The sequence below is a fragment of the Rhinolophus hipposideros genome (assembly GCF_964194185.1).
Source record: "Rhinolophus hipposideros genome assembly, chromosome: 22".
In the NCBI taxonomy this organism is placed as follows: domain Eukaryota; kingdom Metazoa; phylum Chordata; class Mammalia; order Chiroptera; family Rhinolophidae; genus Rhinolophus; species Rhinolophus hipposideros.
Genome location: NC_138068.1, coordinates 25421315 through 25445082, shown reverse-complemented (window position 1 = coordinate 25445082; position 23768 = coordinate 25421315). Strand labels below are relative to the sequence as shown.

General features: G+C 57.0%; 2 protein-coding genes across 12 annotated transcripts; both read left to right on the top strand.

Annotated features, from left to right (window-relative positions):
- The first annotated feature begins 1573 nt into the window (after window positions 1-1573).
- Window positions 1574-15137, top strand: ADAM33 (ADAM metallopeptidase domain 33). 9 transcript variants are annotated; one of them, XM_081034311.1, is made up of 22 exons: window positions 1574-1736; window positions 4024-4136; window positions 6485-6561; window positions 8286-8364; window positions 8566-8642; window positions 8726-8915; window positions 9157-9219; window positions 9298-9369; window positions 9570-9736; window positions 9822-9906; window positions 10002-10144; window positions 10665-10842; window positions 10960-11049; window positions 11300-11495; window positions 11648-11756; window positions 11851-12049; window positions 12138-12215; window positions 12296-12404; window positions 12482-12629; window positions 13985-14076; window positions 14242-14315; window positions 14622-15134. In XM_081034311.1, the coding sequence occupies exons 1-21, from the start codon at window positions 1637-1639 to the stop codon at window positions 14277-14279; spliced, it is 2403 nt and encodes an 800-aa protein (XP_080890437.1). In that variant the 5' UTR covers window positions 1574-1636; the 3' UTR covers window positions 14280-14315; window positions 14622-15134. The 9 variants fall into 9 exon arrangements, with proteins under 9 accessions (XP_080890437.1, XP_080890435.1, XP_080890436.1 ...); XM_081034309.1 differs by having other exon boundaries at window positions 1579-1736; window positions 4057-4136; window positions 8289-8364; window positions 8473-8642; XM_081034314.1 differs by having other exon boundaries at window positions 1594-1736; window positions 4057-4136; window positions 8289-8364; window positions 14215-14315.
- Window positions 15138-17767: 2630 nt separating this feature from the next.
- GFRA4 (GDNF family receptor alpha 4) lies at window positions 17768-22534 on the top strand. Of its 3 annotated transcripts, none has more exons than XR_013992285.1 (6): window positions 17768-17899; window positions 19952-20297; window positions 20389-20498; window positions 20590-20724; window positions 21338-21579; window positions 21754-22534. XR_013992285.1 is itself a non-coding variant. In XM_081034075.1 (6 exons), the coding sequence occupies exons 1-6, from the start codon at window positions 17839-17841 to the stop codon at window positions 21832-21834; spliced, it is 825 nt and encodes a 274-aa protein (XP_080890201.1). In that variant the 5' UTR covers window positions 17768-17838; the 3' UTR covers window positions 21835-22534. The 3 variants fall into 3 exon arrangements, 2 of the variants coding, with proteins under 2 accessions (XP_080890201.1, XP_080890202.1); XM_081034075.1 differs by having other exon boundaries at window positions 21488-21579; XM_081034076.1 differs by having other exon boundaries at window positions 20590-20819; window positions 21488-21579.
- Window positions 22535-23768: the final 1234 nt, after the last annotated feature.

The following is a 23768-nucleotide window of genomic DNA, read 5'->3' as shown; positions in this document are numbered from 1 at the left end:
GGAAGCCAGACACAAAAGAGTACATGATTTATGATTACATTTCTATGAAGTTCTAGAATACGCAAAACTTATCCACAGACGGAAGGCAAATCAATGATTGCCTGGGGTTGGGAGTGGGAGAGACTGACTGAGAAGGGATACGAACGTTCTGGGGTGATGGAAATGTATGTAGATTGTAGTGGTGATTACACAGGTGTGTAAACATCAAAACTCGTCTAACTGTGCACGTCATATAGGCGCATTTTATTGTATGTAAATTATATTTTAATAAACTTGATAATAATAAAGTAATCATAATACAATAATAGTAATAATCATCAGAATAGTGATAATGAGACCACCTTAAATACACTGATATGAAGGATTTTCAAGGTGTATTCAGTGGGGCAAAAAAAATCAAGGTGCAGAAAAATATTAGAGAACAAATATGTCTGTAATGCCTTGGGTTTACATAAACTAATCTAGAAGTCTATACAAGACGCTAAGAATAGTAGCTTCCTGCTGGGGGATGTGGGCTGAGAGGATGGAGAGAAGAGAGAGGGATGTTTCCTAAACATCTTATCATATTTTTTGATGTCTGAATCGGGTAAACATAGATTTCCCTTGCTGCTGGAACTCTTACGAACCGACCTGCCGCATTTTGAATTCTCAACAACAAATAGGTTTGCTTAAAAGTTAGCACCCCTGGCTATGGGAACGCTTGCTGCTCGCTATCCGAATGTACTACTCAGTACAAAAACAAACCTTTAAAACAAGAAACAGATGTCACCGAGGCCGAAAGGATTCCCGCACTTCTGGGAGTCTATGGCTTTGTACACTTTTCCCCCTGGTCATGGCCTCCGCCCCAGCCCGCGCACGGTCTGGCCTCCCGGCCGTTCAGCCGCACGGAGTCCCCTGTCCAGACGCGCGCACCGTGGGGCGGGGGCTGGCGGCCGCTGGGACACAGAGACGAGCTCTCGGCTGCAGCCGCACTGGCCAGTCGCAGTTGCCCGGGCCTCCCTTCTCCTATGGGCAGTTCCGCCGGGTTCTCTCCAGGGCGCGTCTGGGGAGGACTGGTGACAAGGGGGGGGGACAGAGGCCCCCCCAGGAGACCACCGAGGTGGGCGGGCACTCCCTGGGCAAACCCGAGGAGCAACCGGTGGCCGACGAGTAGCAACAGGTGGCCTCTGTCCCCCGCCCGCCCCCATGGCCCTCAAAGGCCCTTCGCCGGGGTCTGCACCCCATCTTCACCCTCTAGCCTCACGAGTAGGGCGCTTTCTGAGACCTATAGGGCGGGGTGGTGCGGGTCGTTCCCCCGGGTGGGCCACACAGATTCCGGCTCCACCCCGCCCGCCCCAGCCCTACCCCCCCTAGCGGGCCTCTCCGACCAGGACGGTCGTCCCCGATCCCCAAGGGCGCGCGAGCTCCGGTCCTGCCGGCCAGCGTCCGAGCGGACTTGGGAGACGTCTTGGCGCGGGCGGGCTGCGCTGAGTGCAGGGTCGCGCCGCGAGGGGTGCGCGCGGGGAAGGGGCGCGGGAGAATCCGGGGGTGGGGCGCGGGCGGGCCGCACTGGGCGTGGATCGGCGGTGATCCGGGGCGGGGCCGGCCGGGAGCCGGGAGCCGGAGCCGCAGCTTAGCGGCCGGGACGCTCACAGCCATGGGCCGGGGGTCTCCGAGAGCTCCAGGGTCGCCGGCCCTGCCTCTGCTGCTGCTACTGCGGCTACCGTGGCAGGTGTGGGGGGCCGAGGCGTTTCTCGGTGAGTGGGAGCGCGCCCCTAGGGGCAGGCGAGGTCACTGTCAGGTGATGGAGGGTTTGAAACCTCGGGAATGCGCGGCTAGGAAGACAGGAACAGGGAGGGTTTGGAAGGGTGTCCGTGGGACCTATCCAGGGACTGTCACCTGTACTTGGGCTTGGGGTCCAGACATGTGTACTCTGCCTAGCTCCCACTGTGCCCACGACGAAGCAGAGTGGCAAGGAAGGACCCTTCCCCTGTGAGCAGCTGCCCTACCCCTCAAACCCCTCTGCCCTGACTCTGGTGGGGGGGGGGGAACTACCCCCAGGCCCCATTTGCCAGTGAGAATGTTCCAGCACCTCCATCCCTTCCGGCTGAACAGGTTTTCCTCCTTCCGGAAGCCCCCAGCCCACTGGTCCTCTGGAGTCCCTGCTGTGCCTTCAGACTAGGGGACTAGCTGTGGCCTCGAGCTCATGGATCACCCATGCTCACCCCCTCGTTCCAAGACCTTGGGGCAGTGTGTATATTGTTTATATTGTTGCCTTGTTTGTTTAGCTACAGAAGGACATCTTCAAACAGAAAGTGCCTGTTTAGCAGTGCCCTGGGGGCAGGGGAGGGGGTGAACCCCGCATCTTCCCAGTGTAACCTCTCCAAATTCTCTGTGAGGTGGGGCTGGTAACGGCAACCTCTTCAAGTGGGTGGGAGGATTGGCCGAGTCCTCTTTATCATGTCCCTGGGGAGGAGACAGGCGGGGTGACCAAGGAGGAGGCTGGGAAGGCTGGGCTGCGCAGCCTGGGGGAGGTGGGTTCCAGAGCACTGTGGAACAGGACAAGGACAGGGTCCAGCTCTGTTCTGGGGCTGCCAAGGGTAGGAATGACAGCTCTCACACCCTGGAGGATGGTTCCCAGGCATTCTGCTGCTTCCTCCTCCTCATCCTGGGGTCAGGGAAGGGTGATTCGACCCCTGGGAGGGGTGGAGAGAAGCTCTATGCTCCCCAACACCACAGTGGCTTCCCCAGTTTCCACTCCCATCTTCCTAGTCACCACAGCTCCATCTCTGCCTCCCTCTCCCTCATCAAGGTGCCAGTGGCCAGTGTGTGTGTGCAGGGTCATGAGGAGAACCCCTAATCCATACCCACATATGCACACAGGCACACCCTCCCTCTCCACCCTGGGAGGCCTGGGTCCAGCAACACCTGGTTCTCTATAGCCAGTGAAGTCCTCTCCAGGCTGAGACACAGCTCCCTCCCCCTCTCCCCAGAAGCACTCAGACCCTTCCCCAAACTGGCTCCTTAGCCTCCATTCCAAGACCATGCCCAACCCCCACCCCCAACTGCCTGATGATAACATCCAATCAGAGAGGGCTTCTTGGGGGAAGGGGACTCCTGGAGCTGTTGCTATTCCAAGTCTTTGAAGATAGGGTTTGGGGGAGGTCATGGAGGAGGCAAAGGAGTTGGAAGTGGACTGGCAATTGCTGAGCCACTTCTACAGGCAGCCATCTTAACCTGGGCAGGACTGGGGCCAGGGCTGGGTGGAGATTGGGGAGCTGTCAGTTCTGGGAGCTGGGCTTCCCCAGGGATTGAGTGCCAGAGGGGTGGGAGGGTTGCCTGCAGGCTCTAGGCTGCCTGGGGTCTGCTTCCTGCAGGGCGGTGTAGTTGAGAGTTACTGGGGCCCATGGCAGTGCTGGGAGCATTCCAGGGGAGCATTCCAGCCATGTCTGAGTAATGCTTGGCTCTGGTATTCCTCCTGGCACCCCTTGAAGCACACCCGGTCTGGAAGCACTCAGGCTTTGTCCCCCAGGACCTCCCCCTCGAAGACATGAGAAGGGGGCTTCTGGGCCAGGGTCCCTGGAAGCCCTGCCTCTAGCATGAAACCCCCAAGGGCAGCTCTGAACATGGTGGGCTTCTCAGTAAACATTTAGCTGTTGTTTTTCTCCGAGGGTGTCGGAGACACAGGCATCCTCTTCACAGATCTCACACTAAAGGCATCTGCTGCCTAGTCTAAAAATATCAGAGGCTACCTCCCCCTCCCTTCCTCTCTGCACTGGGGGCCTTGGACACATCCTTGTGACCTTTGACCCCAAGCCCTCCCCCAAGGTCAGTGGGGCTCCTGCTTCCCCAGCTGAACTGTCCTTCCCAGCCTCCTCTGTCCCTCTCCTGCCACCTCTTTGGGTGTTCCTCAGTACCAAGGATGTCCCATGGGTGCCCACCCTCGTCCAGGCTAAATCCTTGAGTGTTGAAGATGGACGGTCCTCCCTGACGACATCCTCTAACCCCATCCCTCTGTTGTCCCCACTTCCCTCTGTCCCTCAGGTCCCCTCACCCTGCCCTCTGTTCTCACCCCAGGAAACACCCCTGGAGAGCCCGTCACCCCTCACTGGGTCCTGAATGCACCACCCTGGCGCGTGATCCCCCTGGAGGAGCCGGTCAGTGCTGTGTCATCCCCGCATTCCCTCTGTGGGGGCCCAGCCCCTTTGCCTCTCCCCAAATTTTATTGTGGCAGTTTTGCTGGGGTCCGTAGATTTCGCCCTACCCCCAGTCCTTTAGGCTCCTCCCCAAAAGGTTGGCAGGCAGGGGCAGGATGACATCTAGATTGCATGAGCCTGCACATATGGAAGTCATTTTCAGGCTTCCTCCCCCCTTTCTCTCCCTTTCCAGAACTATCTGGGCCACCCCATCCCATCAGGCAGAGGTGGGGCCAGGGTTTGTGAAGCTTGAAACTTTTCAGGGACCTCTTTAAGCAAACACCAAAGTATCTTCCTTTTGCAAAGTTTATCAGAACACGTGACCCTGTGGACACATTGCTGTCCCCTCCAGGGTCCTGCCATTGAAGGGCCTGAAACTTCAGCCTCATTGTCTCATGCAGGATCCACTTCTGACCAGGGGGCAGTGGTCACTCTCTATGTGGCCCCCAGATGCAAGCCCATCCCATTTTGCTGCTCTAGGATTCTCTGCCCTAGCCTCCTCCCAATACCCACCCATCACACACTTCCAGAATAATCACGCCCCCACCTGCATATGCCACACAGCGGTGCTGTAAACCAGAAGGCAAGCAGCTTCAATAAGCCCATTTCACAGAGGGGCAAACTAAAGCCCAAGGAGGTGTGAGAAATTGCCCAAGGTCACTCAGCTCTTTGGCCCAGAAGTCTGAGACCCACTAGGGTCCGAAAGACTTCAAACCATTGACCAATGACTCCCAAACCTAGGGAGTCCTCTTCATCCTGAATTTTCAGGCAAGAAAGGACAACCCACTGTCTAAGCCAACAAAAAGGAGGGCAGGAGAGCATGGCCATGAAGGCTGGTAGGCTCCCACAGACCCAACAGCTCCACCCCTAGAGCCCTCACTGGGTCGCCCAGACCCTCAGGGCCTACATTGAAGTGGTCAAGCATGGCACTGGCCCAGGCTTTGACATCGTTTTCCTGGACATCACCAGGAGAGGGAAAGGCTGGGCACGTACTGGGGTCACCCTGACTGTGGACCTTCCTCCTGGTCTGGTCTGGGCTGTGACCAAGAAGGGAATCCCAGAGGGACCTTGCTTTTCCCACTTGTGGGTCCCTGACCCCAGGAAGCCTGCCAAGATGAAGACAGAGTTGAGGCAGGGAGTCTTATCCCAGAGGAAGGAAACACTCACATTTCAGGTCAGGGATGGGGCATACAGTGAGGGGCAGGGTCACTAGGAGGGCAAGAAATGAGGACAGCAGGGGCCACACGCAGAGGGACAGACAGAGGGGATCCTGGGGTGGGAGAGGGGCAGGAGGAGGCTTTTCATCTGGGTTGCCACCTTTCCTCAGTACAAATATTTTCTCAACAAAGCAGTGGCATTCCGGCCACATGAGCTCATGCTTGGGGCCTTGGGGGGCCCTTGGCCAAGGCAGGGGGCTGTCTGCTCCCCACCTGCAGAGGAAGGGCCCCACTCCAAGACTGTGAGCCTCTTGGCCTGCAGCCCAATCCAGTGCATTGTGGGATAAAAAAGAAGGGCCAGCGAGGGTGGGGGCCAGCATTCTGAAGACACAGCAGCTCTCCAGGAGGCTCCTGGACCAGCTGCGATTCTGGGGCCCAGCCAGGCTGCGTGGACAAGGGAGGCAGGCACTTGGGGTCTTCCCACAGGATGGAAGAGTCAGAGGGTGGGGAAGGAGAGGCTGGCAGGCTGGCTCAGGCCCCCTCCTTACATCTGGCCAAGAAAGCCAGTGTTTTTCTCTTGGCCTGGGATGGGGGTCTATGTTTACTTCATGGAATCAGTAAAACAGGTGTGGAGCAGGCCTACTGGAGGCCAAGGAAAATTTCAGGGTGGGGGCAGTTTGTCAGAATTGGAGGTGGAGGAATAAGGTCTGAATTCTACAGGGAGTGGAGAGAAGCCAGACACAGAAACAAGAGGTTGTGAGGAGGCTGGAGCCACGGCTTCGTGATGTTGGCCCCCCTCCCTCCTCCCCGCAGTGCTGTCTTTAGGACCCCACTGTCCTCCCTGCCTAGAGGAAGCCTGGGCTGAAAAAGGAGGCAGGGCCAGAGAAGGGCCCACTAACCTTGGGCAAGGCAGGGCACTTTTCTGGGACCCCCTGTCTCTCTAGGGAGGAAGTAGCAGGCTATGTCAAGTGGTTGTTGTCAGAACAAACATCCTGAATTTGGGAACACCTTTGTCTGCATGCTCTCACCCCCACACCCATCCATACCCACCAGGCCAAGTAGGGAGCCTGCTGCCCCCTGCCCCCAGGAACTCTCACCAGCTGGCTCCATATCCCACCTGCCTACTGTCTCAGTTCTACACTCCTTGCCTAGGTCTTGAAGCTAGACACCGGGCTGGTGGCCTTGGAGGCTGAAGGCCAGGAGCTCCTGCTGGAGCTGGAAAAGAACCAGTGAGTACCAGGCTGGGGAGGGAGCTGGGAGCCAAGACTACTCCTCTCTCCGGGGAATGGGGGGTGGGCAGCGCTGGGGGCAGGAACTATCAGGAACCCAGGAGGGAGGCTGGAGGGGGTGAGGGCCCCAGGGAGGTGGAGGTGGCAGGGAGAGTTACACCAGCCCATGACTGGCTCCCTTGAGGCCGAAGTGGACTGTTGGGGCTGAGTCAGCCCTGCTGTGGGGCACGTCCCTCGTCCAGGCCCTACGAGCATGTTGTGGGCTCCCTGCTGGAAATGAGTGAGCATCATCTCGTGAGTGCTTGAAGAGTAGGCTGAGTCAAAAGAGAATCCAAGATGGATTCCAAAGATGGGCAAGCACTTCAGGCTGATGGAATGACAGGAACAAAGGATCCAGTGGCTGCAAAGGACAATGTGCATTCAGGATGGCAATTTGTCTGGCCTGCCCAGAGGATCTCCATCTGCAGGGAAGGGAAAAGTGGGAAACGAATGTGGGTATTCCCAGTGGGGCCAGATCACAGAAGGTCGTTTTAGTGCTGAGTGACCTGGATGGTTCAGAGACAAAGATTTTTGAGTTGGTGAATGAGCAGGCAGAGCTGGACGGGATGGGGTGGGCGTCCAAGATAGAGTGTGGGGTCTTAAAACCAGACTATATTATCAACAGCTATTCATTTATCAAGTGCTTGTTTCATTGCAGGCGCTGCTCTAAGAGCTCTATACATGTTTTATTTTCCCTCATGGAGTCAGATGGACTGGGAACAAACTCTAGTTCCACCATGCCTCACCACACAGTTTCTCTGGGGTTTCATGTCCCCACACATTAAATGGAGTGATCATATCACCTGCCTCCTAGGATTTTGTGTGTGCATGGAGTGGGTAGCAAAGCTGGAAGAGGTGGAGGAAAGACGGAGGGAGAGAAGCAGGCATCACAGGTCTGTCTGTGGGGCAGTCTGGAGATAGAGCGGTCAAGGCAAGGTCAGGGTCAAGGATTTTCTTTAAAGAAGAGAGATTGACTTATGGGTGATCCATCTTGGTGGGAAGGACCCTGGTGAGATGGAGCCTGAAGATGGAATCATTCCTGGAGTGGGGTCTGCAGAAGGTGGGGACAGGGAGCCCTGCTCAGACAGGCAGGGCAGGAGCAGGTTGGGGCAGGTGTGGATTCTGTTTCTTCTGGAAGCAGGGAGTGAGCACCACTGAAGAACAGGTGAGGAGATACGTAGGATCTGGGGCCAGAGGAGAAGATTTGAAGGAACTTTGAGGCAAGGAGGGAACTAGAAAGAGGGTTGACCAGATGCACAAGAGTAGGCAGCAGGCAGGGCCACCTAGCGAGTTCAAACTCCCATTCTTCTTTGGCTCAAATCCCACCTCCTTGGCAGTGTCTCCTCTCCTGCCCAGCCCTCGACCTGTGGAGCCAGGTGCCTACTGCAGGCCCCCTGGGAACCACAAATTCTTCCCCTATTCCTGCTCCTCCCTGGTTCTTCCCACACTTCCCAGTTCCCGTATCTGAACCATCACCAAGGCTCCTTCCTGCCCTTCATCTTTCTCCTCCCTCTAGCCTAAGGGAGGCTACAAACTCAACAAGTGTCCCTACCCTAAGATACATTTAGGTGCTTCTTAAGTGCTAGCCCTGCTCCTCACTCCTAAAACTGCTCGATTAGCATTCAGGGAGGAATCCCTCAGGAGGCACGGCTGAACCAAGTGATTCCTACAACACCCCCTCCTAGCAGGCTGCTGGCCCCAGGATACAGAGAGACCCACTACAGCCCAGATGGACATCCAGTGGTGCTGGTCCCCAACCATACGGTGAGATACTTCCATGGGTTCGGAGGACAGACAGGGTGAGGGTGTTGGGGGATGTGCTCCCTAAGGAGCTCCCCACCATTCCTCCGTCATTCTCCTCTTGCTCCGAAGGAGAGGCAGGAGCCGCCCACCACCCTGCCCTCTCTCTTGCCGGTCCCCCTTCAGCCATGGCTGAGATTTGGGGCTGTGTCCCTTGTTCTCCAGGATCATTGTCACTACCATGGGCGTGTGAGAGGCTTCCCAGACTCCTGGGTCATCCTTAGCACCTGCTTTGGGATGAGGTGAGGAGTTCTGGGGAGGAGGTTGGGCCTGGGGCTGGGTAAGAGTTCCCTCACACCCCCGGCTGCACCTTTCTGCACCATAGGGGCCTCATCACGCTGAATAGCAATGCCAGTTATTATCTGCATCCCTGGCCGGCTGAGGACACCCAGAATGTCTCAACCCACAAGATCTTCCGGACAGAGCAGCTGCTCAGCTGGAAAGGATCGTGTGGCCACAGCGACTCTGGAGACAAAGGAGATATGGCCAGCTTTTCCCATGCCACCCAGATCAGGGTCAGGGGCACACACAGGGTGGGAGTGGGAACGCAGTATTCACAGCCCTCCAAATCAGAAGAGACAACAATGCACAGCATGTATTCAGGGGCTCCTGTCCTTATATTTTGATTTGGAAGCTGGAGAAGGGTTCTAGCAGAAATTTAAAGTTAGCTTTGAGCTTTCTGGGGATTGGGGTTAGTAGCCAGGGCTCAAGCCTAGCAGCCTGCCACTCAGGCTCACTGTTGCCTCTCCCCAGCAGAGGCGGGAGGTCCGCAGGAGCCAGAGGTACCTGGAGCTGTACATAGTGGCTGACCACACCCTGGTGAGAGGAGACCCAGGGGGCTGGTGGCCAGGATGCGGCCAGCTCAGCCTCTCACACTGTCATATTGTGCCTTTCCAGTTCTTGACCCAGCACCAGAACTTGAACCACACCAAACAGCGTCTGCTGGAAATCACCAACTATGTGGACCAGGTTGGGGGTGGTGGGAAGATAGCCCTAATGGGGGTGAACCAGACAAGGAGTGGGCAGGTCCTTTTAAAGGGATGTGACAGGCTTGGAGATGAGGAGAGGGAAGGAGGGGAAAGCAGAGGGGGCACCCCCACAGAGGAGTAGGGGGGGACCCAGTGGTCTACATGGTCCCCCTGTTCAGGCCTGTCCTGTCCTGACCACAGATTCTCAGGACTCTGGACATTCAGGTAGCGCTGACCGGCCTGGAAGTGTGGACCAAGCAGGACCAGAGCCCTGTCACGCCAGATGCGAACGCCACTCTCTGGGCCTTCCTGCAGTGGCACCGAATGCTGTGGGCGCGGCTGCCGCATGACTCCGCGCAGCTAATCACGTGGGTGCCCCCGGTCCCCACGCGGGTCCCCGCCGGGAGGTGGCAACTCCTGGCCCCACCCGGTCACGCTGTGCTCCACCCTCAGGGGCCGCACCTTCCGGGGCAACACTGTGGGCCTAGCGCCCATCGAGGGTATGTGCCGTGCAGAGAGCTCTGGAGGCGTGAGCACGGTGAGCTCCCCCGGGATGGAACGGAAAGAGGGAAAGAGACGTGTGGGGAGAGGTTCCCACAGCCTGCAATGACCGTCTCTGCGTCGTCCTCGCAGGACCACTCGGAGCTCCCCATTGGCGCTGCAGCGACCATGGCCCACGAGATAGGCCACAGCCTCGGCCTCAGCCACGACCCCGATGGCTGCTGCGTGGAAGCAGCGGACGAGCAGGGCGGCTGTGTCATGGCAGCAGCCACTGGGTACTGGGGCCCCGGTAGGGGTAGGGGCTGCAGGGCAGGCTTTGCTAGACCTGGGGCCCTTCCTCGGCGGCATTCCTTTGGGCGAATGGTTATCCCTCACTTTCCTCTTCTGTAAAATGGGGAGATGATCAAAGTTCCTGCCCCGACAATAGTTTTTTAGGCTTAAATGGAGGAAACGCAGGGAAAGTGGATTCTCAAGAATATAAAGATTATTTTCGGAACAGCCTAGAGGTTATTCCATCCTCAGGAGTAGAGGCGCTAGTTCCGGATTCAGATTTGAGTCCTGGGCTGCCCCCTCCTAATGTCACACCCTCCCCATCTCGGGCTCGCTGTGTGACTTTTCGCGGGTTACTTACCCACTCTGGGCTCTGCCTCTAAAGGATTCGAGCCGCCCGTCGCTCAGGCAGCGTCCGCTCGTTCCGCGGTTGTGTGGCTAAGCAAAGGGGGTGGGGGTGGGCGGTATCAGAGATGGGTTGAGGGGGGTGGTCCCCTCACGGCCGACGCCCTTCGGGACCCGTAGGCACCCGTTCCCGCGAGTGTTCAGTGCCTGCAGCCGCCGCCAGCTGCGCGCCTTCTACCGTAAGGGGGGAGGCGCGTGCCTATCCAACGCGCCGGCCTCCGGCCTCCTGGTGCCCCGGACACGCTGCGGGAACGGCTTCGTGGAGCAGGGCGAGGAGTGCGACTGCGGCGCCGGCCAGGTCAGGTCCGCGCGCGGCGCCGGCGCGGGGAGACCAAGGCGGGCCCCCGCCCACACCCCCCTCCAGGTTCCCGGCGCTGCTCGCTCACCTGGTCCCTCCTCGCCTTTCCGGCTCCAGGAATGCTTGGACCCCTGCTGCTCCGCCCATAACTGCTCGTTGCGTGCGGGGGCCCAGTGCTCCCACGGGGACTGCTGCGCGCGCTGCCTGGTGAGGCCCCAGAGGCTCGGAGGGGCGGGTGGAGGGGCGCTTGGGAGCCGGCCTGTGGGTCGTGGCCGACTGGCGCCTTCCAGTCCCCTGCGGGTGCCGGCTGTGCTGTGTGCTTGGGTCCTCCTGCCTCTCCCGCGGGGATCTCCCGTTGGGCTCTCCCGCCTCCGAGCCTCGCTCTCAGCTGGGATCTCTCCCGGTCCGTTGTCTCTGCGCCTCGGACGCCCTCCCGCCGCCCGGGTCACATGCATAGCTGAAGCCTGCGGGCGCGCCGTGCCGCCGGGCTGCGGGCGACTGCGACCTCCCTGAGTTCTGCACGGGCGCCTCTCCCTACTGCCCTCCAGACATTTACCTACTGGATGGCTCGCCCTGCGCCGGCGGCCGCGGCTACTGCCGGGACGGCGCGTGTCCCACGCTCGAGCAGCAGTGCCAGCAGCTCTGGGGGCCTGGTGAGAAGACTCGCATGCCCTTGCACCCCGTCCCCATCCTTGGGTCTGAGCAATTTCCTATTCTAGGGAAGCTGGGAGCGGGGAACTGATGGGACCGGGGAGGAGCGTGATTCCCTTCTGGGCTGCCTCCGGACCCACCCATGCTTCCCCAGGCTCCCGCCCAGCCCCAGAAGCCTGTTTCCAGGTACTGAACTCTGTAGGAGACGCCCATGGGAACTGCGGCCAGGACGACAAGGGCGGCTTTGTATCTTGTGCTCAAAGGTGGGGATAGGAGCAGAGAGAGCAGCAGCTGGGGAGTGGATTAGGGGAAGGGGAATGCTTCAGCCTGTTTGACCACCCTCCACTTGGTCCCCAGGGACGTGCAGTGTGGGAAGCTGCAGTGCCAGGGCGGGGAGCAGAACCCTTTGGCGCCACACACGATGCCGGTGGACTCTACCTTCCGTCTAGGCAGTGAGGAGGTGACCTGCAGGGGAGCTTTCCTGCTACCCAGTACCCAGCTGTACCTGCCTAACTTGGGCCTGGTAGAGCCAGGCACCCAGTGTGGACCTAGAATGGTGAGCCCTGCCCACTGGACCCCTCCCTGCCACTTGAGTCCCCAAGTGTCACTTCCCCTCACTGCCCAGTGAACACCTCTGCCCATAGGTGTGCCAGGACAGACGCTGCCAGAACACTACCTTCTGGGAGCTGGAACATTGCCTGACTGCCTGCCACGGCCATGGGGTGAGTGGCCCGAAAAGTGGGGAAGGTGACCTTGAGGTCCCTGGTCTCATGAGACCCTCCTTCTCTCTTTTCCTCTGCAGGTTTGCAATAGTAACCACAACTGCCACTGCGATCTGGGCTGGGCTCCGCCCTCCTGTGACAAGCCAGGATTAGGTGGTAGCATGGACAGTGGCCCTGTGCAGCCTGAAAGTGCGCCAATGGGGGCCAAGTAGGGAGGGGCACATGGTGCACCTGCTCAGGACTCAGCCCCACCATGTCTTCCTCAGACCAGGATGTCTTCCTGCTGGCAGTGATCTTTAGCTTCCTGCTGCCTCTGCTCCCTGGTGCTGGCCTGGCTTGGTGCTACTATGGGCAGCCAGGTTCCCGGCTCCAGCAGTGCCTCTGCGGCTCAAGGAGGGACCCCGTGTGCAGTGGGTAGGCTCTGAGGGCTCAGGTCCCTGTTACCTGAACCCATTCCTGTGACTCCTGCTTCTCAGAGCTCTGTCAGGCCAGGGGCAGCTGGGCGGGGTCCTTCGGCCTTGCCCCCAGGTGCAGGGAGGCAGCAGAGGCAGTGGAAAGAAGCCTTGAGCTGGAGGCACCAGTGGCCTCCAGTCTAGCCACTGGGGTGGGTCCCTGCACGTTCTTCTACCCGTTTCCATTACTGTGGTTCAGCTCCTTTTGTCCATTCCCTTGTTTCTCCCACCAGGGGGCTGCTTCACCCTTGACTTTGCCCAGTTTTCCACTAATAATGCAGTTTCTGTTCCACTGTGTCCTTCGAGACCTCTCCAGACTCTCGCATGAGCTTTTAGCCAGCTGACACTTCCTTTGCCTAAATCTCTGCCGTTACCCGCTTTGAGTTCCCAAATGCTGGGCCCAGCACATCATTTTACTTCATACCACTGGTCGGCTATGGCGCTGGCTGTCCTTGTGCAAGGGTTCGCCCCTAACCCAGTTCTCCATGGCTTAGGAGGAGGGTCCCATAATACCAAGCACAGTTCACTTAGAGCTGCCTCTTCCCTGGGCACTGGGCAAGGCAGCGCCTTGTGGCCACATCTGACAAAGCCTGGCCTTGGGAGTGCTCCAGGCAAGCTGAGGGAGAGGGCAGAGTTTGGGCTGGAGATGGGGACAGAGGGCACCCCAACAGGGGTAGGGCATCAACCAGGTCCCAGGTGCCAGCTGAGAAGGCCTTGACACAATGAACAGTGATTTCAGTTCTGTGGGCAGAGGTGCAAGATGGTCAGAGCTTGGTGTATCAACATGAGGGGGACTTCAGAGGGTGGTGGTGACTGCATGTCATTGCCAGGGGGGAGTATTGAAGGCATCAGAGACATGGAAGGAAGTGGAGGCCCTGGGAGATGGGGCATGAGCAGCCAAGCATGGCTTGGAGTCATTGAGGGCAGCAGAGCCACCCAATGGCAAGGAGCGCAGGCAGAGCTGCCATTGAGGAAGAAGTCCACCCTTCTTTGGGACCTGAGTGATGCCAACATCTGGAGGGTGCCAGAATACTGGGGTGGTGCCAGAATGTGGGAGAAATGTCAGGGCTAGAGAAAGTGCCTGCAGACCTGGGAGGGCCTGGAGCCTGGACCCAGGGCTCCTTTTATGAGGGAATAGGAAGGGAGCTAGAGAGAGTGTCGTGGAGCAGAAGGGTAGAGACTCAGTCAACACAGAAGGCAGTGTAGAACGCAAAACTTGGGCTGGGCACATGCTGCCGGCTGTAGGGAAGCAGCTCGGGGGCGAGCACTGCTCAGTATCACTGTTCCAACCTCCTGGCCTCTTACCCCGCTGTTCAGGCCCAAAGAGGGTCCACGCAGGGACCACCCCCTGGGCAGCGTTCACCCCATGGAGTTGGGCCTGATGACCACTGGAGAGCCCCGACCCCTGGGTGAGTGAGGCTCAGGGGGAAATAGGGAGGGAAGTAAAGGGATGGACTTTGGGCCCCCTCCTCTCCACTTAGCATCCGGCCACCTTGAGGCCCCAGTGCCCGACCTGCCCCAGGGACTCCTGCCAACTGTCTTCACAGCACTAGTTCTCCACTCACTGTTCCCAGACCTTGAGATCTCTGCCACCGCCCAACAGCCACCTTGAAAAGCCTGTGCCCCGTGGCCCTGCCTGCACCCCAAGGTAGGGGGGACCCTGATGTGGGAGCCTCCACGTCCCATTGCTCATCCACCCACCTCTGTTGCCTGTCAGCTCATTGTCCCGCACTCTGGGGTTTCTGAGTGTGGGTTATTATGGAAATGAGGTATGACCACGTGGAGAAGCTGTTGTCATGGAGGCCAGATGCTGGAAGCTTCCAGAGTGAAGGAAGGAAACTTTATGGCTCTTCCTGAGTCATTTGTCCTCATCTGTCCCTCCCCCCTCACATGACTTGCAGCCTGAGCACCCAGACCTCAGGGGATGATACTTCCCCCACTTTATTATCAACAGGTCAAATCCAGAAGCCAAGATCCTGTTTCTGATGAGAAGGGGATCCTGAGATGAGGACACGCAAAGACAAGTGGCTGCTGACAGCCGCTCCAGGCACTTGGAGCCCCAGGGGCAGAGCCAGCAAGTAAGCTGACTTCCTGCACCTTCAGGCAGCTTGCAAATTTCTTCCCGGAGTTACCTCCGCCCTACTCACTCTAGGACCCCAGAGCATCAGAATTTGTCCACTAGGAACTAGTGTCCTAGCTCCTTAGGGCTGGGGCTCCTGGTAGGGTACACTGGCCAGGCCAAAAATCTATCTGTTATGTAAGACTCTGTTATGTAAAACTTCCCCTGACTGAAAGAGGCTGGTGGGGTGGCCAGTTGGCTCAGTTGGTTAGAGTGCAGTGCTCCTAACACCAAGGTCGCTGGTTCGATTCCCACATGGGCCAGTGAGCTGCTAGATTGAAAACAACTAGATTGAAAACAACGACTTGACTTGGAGCTGATGGGTCCTGGAAAAATACACTGTTCCCCAATAAAAATTAAAAATACAAACAAAAAAAAGAGGCTGACAACTCTGTCATTATCAGACTTTATTAAAGGAACCTACATAGGACGCATGTCTCGGGCAGTGGCAAGACCAAGTGGATATCCTCCATGCCACGTGGCAGGTGCTAAAGGGTTACATAGGATGGAGAGGGGTGCCGGGGTGGGACATGCTCAGGTAAGGGGATAACGCCTTACACGCTTGCCCAGGGTAAGGCAAGGGCCTATTCCAGGAACCAGTATGCCTGGGGCACAGGGAACGGGTCAATCAGACAGTCTTTGAGGGGATTTATGGGAAGCAATCTCTGTTCTGGTCCAGAGGATGGCAGCAGTCAGGCAGTGGTCACGTCACAGTCTCTCCTCTACACCAGTAATCCAAGGAGCAAAGGTCACATAGTCACTGACCTCCTGTCATCAGGGCAGGCTGGGTCACACTGGGCGCTGGGAGAGGCCTCTGTCCAGGGAGCCTGGGGGTGAGTGCTACATGCGCTTCACCTAGACTTTGCTCTGCAGAGGGCAGTGGCTGCTGGGCCAGAGCCTGGACTCAGGGATCCTACATTTCAGACAGGTCACTTCCCTGGAGCCTGGCCCCTGCAAAATAACAAAATCCTTGGGCTCTTCCTTCCTCCCTATTCCTGTCTTGTCTTGTCCCTTAGATGCTTCCTTAGTCCCATCCCATTCTTAGTCCTGCACCTGAGGTTCTGGAGGAGTGTGGGGTATGCTGCAGCCCCCTCACTTTGGACATTACTGAGCCTTTCCTCCATTCCTTGGGAGCCATTTTAGAAAGGGCACCAAAGAAATCAGAAGACATGTTACCTTTGGGCCTCTGTTAGTCTTTTCTGTCTGTAAGTTCAACCCCATGGGGCTCCCTGAGGGGTGATGGCTGGTGGTGGAGACTCAGATGGCAGCCGGGGCCGCAGATGGACCTGAGCATAGAATGGTGTTGCCTTGTTTGAATGATCCCTTTGTCCCATCTCTCCTGCCTCCCTTGAACATTCTCAGAAGCCACTTATTCTCTCCCTTTGCTTCATGCAAGAGTTGCTGAGTGAACTTCTGTATGAGCCAGCTGTTGCTGTGTAACAAAACTCCCCCAAAACTTAGTAGGTTAAAACAACCACCTATTCTGTGACTTGGCAAATTAGGTTGAACACAGCTATGGTTCGACTGGTCTCAGCTCAGCTCACTTATATGTTTGTTGTCAACTGCTGGTCAGTTAATCAGTTCTGCTTCTGGGGTTGGCTGGTTGTTGGCTGGGGTGATGGGGATGGATGGACTGTGTACCTCTCATTTTTCCGCAGGCTAGTCCTGGCTTGTTCACATGACAGCTGGGGAGGGTTCTAAGAGAGCAGGACCAGGATTAGGATGAGGTAAGTGTACCCACTTACCTTGGGCACAAAAAAAGTTATCAAGTAATATTTTTAAAATATCACAATTGCCAAAAATCCATGATGAACAAAATATCAAAATTTTAAGTCAAGATAGGATCAGTAAGAATGCCATGCCAAGCCATGTGGGAACCAGAGGCAAAAGGAAAAATCAGTAATTGTGATCCTGAGGCAAGTGCCTCTCTCACTTCATCCTGTAAGGCTGTAAATGGAAGTTTGCAAGGCTTCTGGAGATCCCATGACTGGCACGTTACTTCCATGACACCCTATTGGCCTAAGCAAGTCATGGGGCCAGTCACCAGTTCCCAGGGACTGAGGAAAAATTTCCACCTCTTAATGGGAGGAACACCAAAACCATAATTCAGAGCGTGTGGAGTTGAGAATTTTTGCTGTCACCCACTCCTTCCATTGGCAGCTGAGAAGAGGCATCCCCTCCACCTCGCCCCACCCCCCCAGCACAGGCTTCCTTTCACTCCACCAGTCCAAGGGGCTGAATGAGACTGTTTTCTAAAGCCCCCTTTTGTGTTCATTGTATCTATGGAATTTTGATTTATAGAGAGGACTAAGTGATGACAGAGAGGTTAGTGCTGTTGAAAGAAGTTTTATCACTTACAGTCCCCGAGAGAAGGGGGCATGGAGGGCCACATGGGGAAGCACCAGGTTTGTCAGGAAAGACTGAGGAACTACCACACATCAGAGGCAACTAAGGCAACCTGGCAACTAAGTGCAATGTGGGATCCTGGACTGGATCTTGGAACAGAAAAGGGGACATTGGTGGAAAAATGGGGGAAATTCAAAATGATCTGTAGTTCATTGTATTGTACCAATGTAATTTCCTGTTTAACAATTGTATTATGATTACGTAAATGTGAAAATTAGGGGAAGCTGGATGAAGGGTATAAAGGGAACATTAACATTTTTGTATCTTTTCTGCAAGTTAACTAAAATTAGTTAACTAAAATTAGTTAACAAAAAGTTAAAAATAAAACTATAAAAGAAGGTTATTTCATAAAGTTAATAGTTTAGCATGGGAGAGACAAGGTCTCCTGGGGTAGTTGTGTGGGTGGTGCTTTGACCGGGGAGGGTGCAGCCGAGTCCATCTAGACACATTAAGGATCCTGGATCTACCTAAAAGCGCAGCTTGGGGTGGGGACTCAGTGGGGGCGGGAGTCATTCAAAGGCTCCTCCCAGTGGGAGTGCCCTTGCCTGGGTTTCCATCTGCTCCAGCTCAGGCTGCATTGGGAAGAAGACACCTGTCCCACTGGGGTTCTGCCTGGCGCCGTCCTCTCCTCTGTCTGCAGGCCGGCATGGCCCAGTGCTTGGGGCCCACAATGCTGCTGCTGCTGCTGCTGCTATGGCTGCTTCTGAGTGAGTGGCTGCCTTTCTCAGGACCCCAGAACCCTGGCCTCTCTGTCCCAGACCCTCAGGGACAGGGTAGGAGGGCAAGAGGGTGATTCCAGGAAAAGCTGGAAGGAAGGAAGGAAGGAAGGAAGGAAGGAAGGAAGGAAGGAAGGAAGGAAGGAAGGAAGGAAGGAAGGAAGGAAGGAAGGAAGGAAGGAAGGAAAAAAGGGGCGTTGGCAAGAGACTTGTGCTCTGTCTCCTCCGCAGTGCGGTTTTCATCCTGCCTCTTGTCTTCGGTTCTATGGAATCACCCCTTTCTCAAGTCCCTCTTGTTACTCCTGCCCCAGGAACTTCCTTTTTCCTATTGCCTCCCCTCCCACCTCTCTTACCCTTCCTCCAGCCGCAGCCCTCCACCTTCAGTCTTAGAGCTTCGTGCTGATTCCTTGCCCAGCATCTTCCGTGCCACACATCTGCTGTTTCACTTGCTCAGACTGCCCCTTCACCACCTCCATCGTGGAGGGAGGGCTCATTTTACCGGGTGAGATGGGGAGAATGGAATCATGCAATGGTTTAAGGCAGAGGAAATCCTGGAGCTGAGATGTGCTGTTTTGAGGTGGAGATGAGGTAAGGGTGTTCCTGGCAGAGGGAGACAGGTAAGCAAATGAGCAGAGGTGGGACCAAGACTCTAGGGGACACTAGCTGCTGACGTGTATGGCTAAGCCCTGGGGAAGTGAGGGGCTTGGCTGGGAGAGAAGAGCAAAGTTTGCCTGCTGCTCTGTGTGTCTTGGAGAGGAAGGGGAGGAGAGGAGAGAGGAAGGGAGGGCTCACCCCTCTCCAGCTCATTGCTAGTCCTTAGTGTCTGTCCTTCCTGCAGAGCAGAGGGCAGTGAAGCCACTGCAAGAATCACCATGGCCCCCACCATCCAACCCATGGCCCCCAAAGAGGTGGCCAGTGCCAGAAAGGGGCCCTGCTCCCAGCCCTGAGGCAGGAGACACCCCTCATCCCCCCGACCTCCACATACACACATACATAATGAGGTGGGTGCCGGGCCAGGCTGGGAACCTTCCCTCAGATTGCGCTGCCAGAATGCTTTCTGCCTGAGTGAGATGCTCCCAGGGGGTCTGAAAGCATGAAGCCAAAGGGTAGTAGCCTGGTTTGGTGACTTAGGTCCTAGGAAGGGGATGCCAAGTCTCTGGAGACCCTGGCTTGGCTGTATTTAGATGTGGCCTGTGGCACGTCTGCACGGAGCTCACCCTCTGCCCAACCAACCCTTGTGTGTGACTCTGTTGTGCCAGGTGCGCTCTGCCCCCATCTTTGACCTGTGGCTCAGGATAGAGTTAGGTGGCCTGCCAGGAGGGACTTCTCTGGAATCCACATTGCGGCAGCCAGGCCTAAAAGGGCCCTCCAGGGCCAGAGCCCTTTCTGGAATCCCTCTTTCCCTGGCTGGCAGAGGGTGGAGGACCCAGGAGGAAGCCAGAGTCCAAAAGGGGCAGCACCGGTCAGACTGCCAGAAGGGAGCACTAGGAGGGAATGGAGGGGGGGACACTGGTGGTAGGAAGCAGGAGGAGTTGCAGGGGATTAGGAAGAAGGGAGAACCAGAACTCTATAGACCTGAGGTCTCTAAGGAGGATGGAGGAGGAAGAGAAAGGAAGAAATCTTAGCGTGCCAGAGAGAGGAGGAGGAGTGGCCACTGTCCTCAAGGCCATTTCTCATGAGTCTCCATTAGCCAGGTCCCCAGAAGCCTCAGGGGGACCCCATGAGAGCAGGTGGAACCCCGCGGACCTCTCTGAGGATGGGTGTGGCCGTTCTGGGGGGCGGGTGGTGCCTGGGGAGGATGGGCTTCAGCCTCTGGGGGAGCCTCGAGTGCCCCATGCACCCCGGACGTGTTGCAGTAATCCCCAGAGCCCACGGCCGCCCCTCTCTGAGACGGAAGGCCGGCAGTGCCAGTCGTTCGCGTCTTTGAGCCACACTCTGTCCCCCTCGGGTTTTGAGCGCCCTGCATCTTCGGAGGGCGGAGCCGGGGGTGAAGCGTGCTTGTGGAGCGCACCGCCAACTGCAGTCTGCCGGTCCCTCCACCAGGGTGGTCGAGCTCAGCCGCACAGAACCGATGCGTGGACGCGGCCGAGGCATGCACGGCGGACACGCGGTGCCAGCGGCTGCGCACAGAGTACGTGGCGCAGTGCCTGGGTCCCGCCCCGCCTGGGGGTTGCTCCCGCGCCCGCTGCCGCCGCGCCCTGCGCCGCTTCTTCGCGCGCGGGCCGCCCGCGCTCACCCACGCGCTGCTCTTCTGCCCGTGCGGCAGCCCCGCGTGCGCGGAGCGCCGGCGCCAGACCTTCGTGCCCGCCTGTGCCTTCTCCGGGCCCGGGCCCGCGCCGCCCTCCTGCCTCGTGCCCTTAGACGCCTGCGAGCACAGCCGGGTCTGCAGGTGCGGGCGACAGGGGGACGAGGAGGGGGAGGGGCTTGCGCGGCTGGGCGGGGCCACCAATCGCCTCCCGCCCGCCCACTGCACCGCGCAGGCCCCGCCTCCTGGCCTTCCAGGCCTTCTGCTCGCCTGCCCCCAGCTCCCCCGACGGCTGCCAGCCGGACCAGGCCCCTAACTGTCTGCGCGCCTACGCGGGCCTCGTGGGTACGCACCGTCGGGATCCGGCGCGGGAGGGGCTCTCCCAGGTTGCCTCCGCCTGGGTGGACCGATTACTCAGTCTTCCGGGTCCCCGCAGGCACCGCGGTCACCCCCAACTACTTGGACAACGTGAGCGCACGCGTGGCGCCCTGGTGCCACTGCGGAGTCAGCGGAAACCGGCAGGAGGAGTGCGAAGCTTTCCGGGGGCTCTTTACAAGGAACCGCTGTTTGGGTGAGGGGCCGGGGCGGGGCGGGCTGTCGCGGGAGTCGGGTCTGAAGTTACTGTCCCCTACCAAGCCGCTCGGCCAGCGAGAGCCCATGTTAGAGGTGAGAAAACTGACGCTTTTTGCAGCAGCTAGATAGGCCCATTTCTCCCTCTGCTGTCGTCCTGCTCCTCTAGGAATCTGCGCCCCGCTGTCTCCAGAGACCAGGTGACAGACCAAAGTTGAATCCTGGGGATGTCTAGGCTGGTGTGGGCGGGGGTGGGGTGTCAGTTAAAACAAGTTTCCAAGGGCCTGGAATGGAACTAGGTGAGACTGCTGCTTCTGCCACTTCTGAGGCGGTTCCATGTTGGAGGCACTGCCAGCTCCCCCCACTCATGATCTTGCCTTGAGGTCTGAATAGCTTGATGGTTAGGGGGCCTGAGTTTGAAGCCCAATTCTGCCACTTACTACTTAGCTGAGAGTCGGTTAACTCTTCTAAGCATGTTTATTGTCCACGTGTATAAAAGAGGGAGGATAATTCTCACCCTCCCCTGTGAGGGTAAACGACTACAAAGTTCTTAAGGCACTCTTAGCACAGTTGCGCTTATTTTGTTAATTCTCACCCTGTACCTTCCATTCCAGAAGCCAATTCTTGCAGACATTCTATCTTCACATCCCTGCGTGGAGAGAGCCCACTCAGGATGCCAGGGGTCTCTCAATCTGTCCCTGAGGAGCTGGCCCCCTGTGCTAGGGTTTCCCAGACATGCCCACCCTAAACTCCTCCCTCCGTAGATGGTGCCATACAGGCCTTTGACAGCGGGTGGCCCCCAGTGCTGCAGGACCAGCTAGACTCCCACCAGGACCTTGAGCACAGACTCCTGCAGGTAGGTGCGGGTAGGTGAGTAGGAGATGGTGAGCTGACAGTCCCTGCACTACCTTCTTCCATCTTTCCACGCCAGGTGGGCCTAAATAGACATGAGTGACCTGGGATGGGAGTAGAGGCAGAGAGCAGAGCTAGGCTTCTGCCTCAAGTCCACACTCTGCTCCCATCTCCCAAGGTGTCCTCTGCAGACGGGCCCCTGGAGGGATGCTCCACGTTCTCCATGCTCCTTGTCCTGGCTCTCCAGCCTCTCTTCTGACTAGGACAGCAAACCTTGGACAACATAGCCAACTGTCCCACTCTGCTTGAGGCCACCTCTGTGGCCTACTGCCCCACTGAAAAGGGATTGGCTTACCTCCCAAGCTGGCTCCAGTGCTCTTGCCCAGCTGCCCTTTGCTGCTCTGGACACCCTGTGTGCCTGTCCCTGGGGTGAGGTATATAGGCTGGGAGCCTGACTGCAAAGCCCATGGTTTCCCTTTCAGTAGGTGTCTTGGTTGTAGGTCTCTTTCTCCACAGACCTTGGAACAGTTAGGGTCTCCTACAGGGTAGGCATGGGAGGGGGTCACCTGTGTAGCTGAGGCTTCAGTGGGGCCCCAGATCACCTAGAGAAGGTCAGAGACCATCCAACCTTCAGAATTCTAGGAGATTTTTACCAGCCTCCCAAGCATATCAAGCTGTAAAGAGTCTATCTGAACAGACTTGTAGGCAAAACCCCTTCTAACACTGCAGCCTTTCATGGCACCCTCCCAGTTAGGTACCACCCATGATGATAGTCACCTGCACCCCACGACAAAAGTTGACAGAGTGCTTCCCATCCAAGATATGTTGCTTAGTGGGCACCGCCTGGAGTAAGTGAGAATCCAGTCCTCTGCATTGCACTGGCCATATGGCCGTTTTCCCCGTGGTTTAACCCAGCACTAGGAATGGCATCCACAGCTCAATAAATCCATGTGCACTGAGACTGGCCTTGCTTTCACTGATTTTTGTCCTAGGAGCCCATGGGTAAGCAACAGGGTGTGTCTCTGCTGGCCTGTGTGACCTCAGACGGCCTCAGAACCTCTCTGGGCTCTGTCTCCTCATCTACAGATGCTGAACTGAATCAATTCTCAGGGCCTAGTGGCAGGGACTTTGGGTGCTTTTGTCTATTCTCTCTTTCTCTGCTAGTACTCAGATAAAGGAACTATGTTTCCCAGCCTCCCTTGCAGCTAGGGGTGGTCATGTGACACCGTTCGGGCCAGTGAGAGGAATTCACAGATGAACCCTCCAGGAGAGCTCTTTAAATAGGAACAGACTTTCTGACTGGCCCCTTCAGCTGCAGGCCTCAACTCTCCCCTCTTCTTGCCCAGACTTTGGTGTCAATGCCTGGGGAACATGGGCACCATCTTGAAAATCGAGCCACTGAGTAAGCCCCAGTTCACTTCCCTCTGGACTCTTCTTTATGTGAGAAAAATTGTACCTCTAATTTGTTTAAGGCACTTTCTCCTCAGTTGTCTGTTATTTGCAGCCAAACACAGGCCCTGATTGATACACTTTCGCTTCCACCTCTCGGGTGCCTGGGAGCCCTGGGATCACCCATTGTACTCAGGGGAGCCCCACCTCAGTGCATACAGAGCCCAGCCCTGACAGATACTTGAAAGAAGGGATGATGGTGTTTTTTTTGTTTTTATTTCCACATATTCTACCTGCTTCTGTCCACATGGAGAGTCAATTTCTTTCCAGAAGCCAAGAGAAACTTATCATAAAGGTTTTTACCAACATTCCATGTGTGTGGCTGGTGTGGACCCAATGAATGCCGAGGGCATTGTGTTAAATTGCAATTCTGCGAAGGAGTTTGGGAAGGAGAGGGCAGATCAATGGGGCCGAGGTCCTAAGCCATCCATCCTCTTCCTTCTTCCTCAAAAGCTTGGAGATTCCTGATGAGTGAAGGGTTCCTGTGTCTCCAGATTGCTCCTTCTCAAACCTGGTTGAGGTTTGTTAGGGGCCATGAAACTAGTGGAAGTGGAGGCTGTTGGTGGCTTGCTCGGAGACCTCTCTGGGCCAATGCAACCCATCCCCCAGCTGCTGAATGTTGGCTGCCCCCTTCTCTAGAAGAAATGCCTGTAAGGTTACGGTGTTTTCTGACATGGACTGCTGCCAGTGACTGAGACAGGGGTACAGAGCCCTAGCCCGCGTACCTCAGGGGGGACAATTCTG

Excerpts from the sequence above, each read along its gene's own strand:
- ADAM33 (XM_081034308.1), top strand. The coding sequence starts at position 1,637 with ATGGGCCGGGGGTCTCCGAGAGCTCCAGGGTCGCCGGCCCTGCCTCTG. Across the intron at positions 11,757-11,850 it reads TTTGTATCTTGTGCTCAAAG|GGACGTGCAGTGTGGGAAGC; the intron begins GTGGGGATAGGA and ends CTTGGTCCCCAG. Across the intron at positions 12,216-12,295 it reads CTGCCTGCCACGGCCATGGG|GTTTGCAATAGTAACCACAA; the intron begins GTGAGTGGCCCG and ends TTTCCTCTGCAG.
- GFRA4 (XM_081034075.1), top strand. The coding sequence starts at position 17,839 with ATGGCCCAGTGCTTGGGGCCCACAATGCTGCTGCTGCTGCTGCTGCTA. Across the intron at positions 17,900-19,951 it reads GCTGCTATGGCTGCTTCTGA|GGTGGTCGAGCTCAGCCGCA; the intron begins GTGAGTGGCTGC and ends TCCCTCCACCAG. Across the intron at positions 21,580-21,753 it reads TTGAGCACAGACTCCTGCAG|GTGTCCTCTGCAGACGGGCC; the intron begins GTAGGTGCGGGT and ends CCATCTCCCAAG.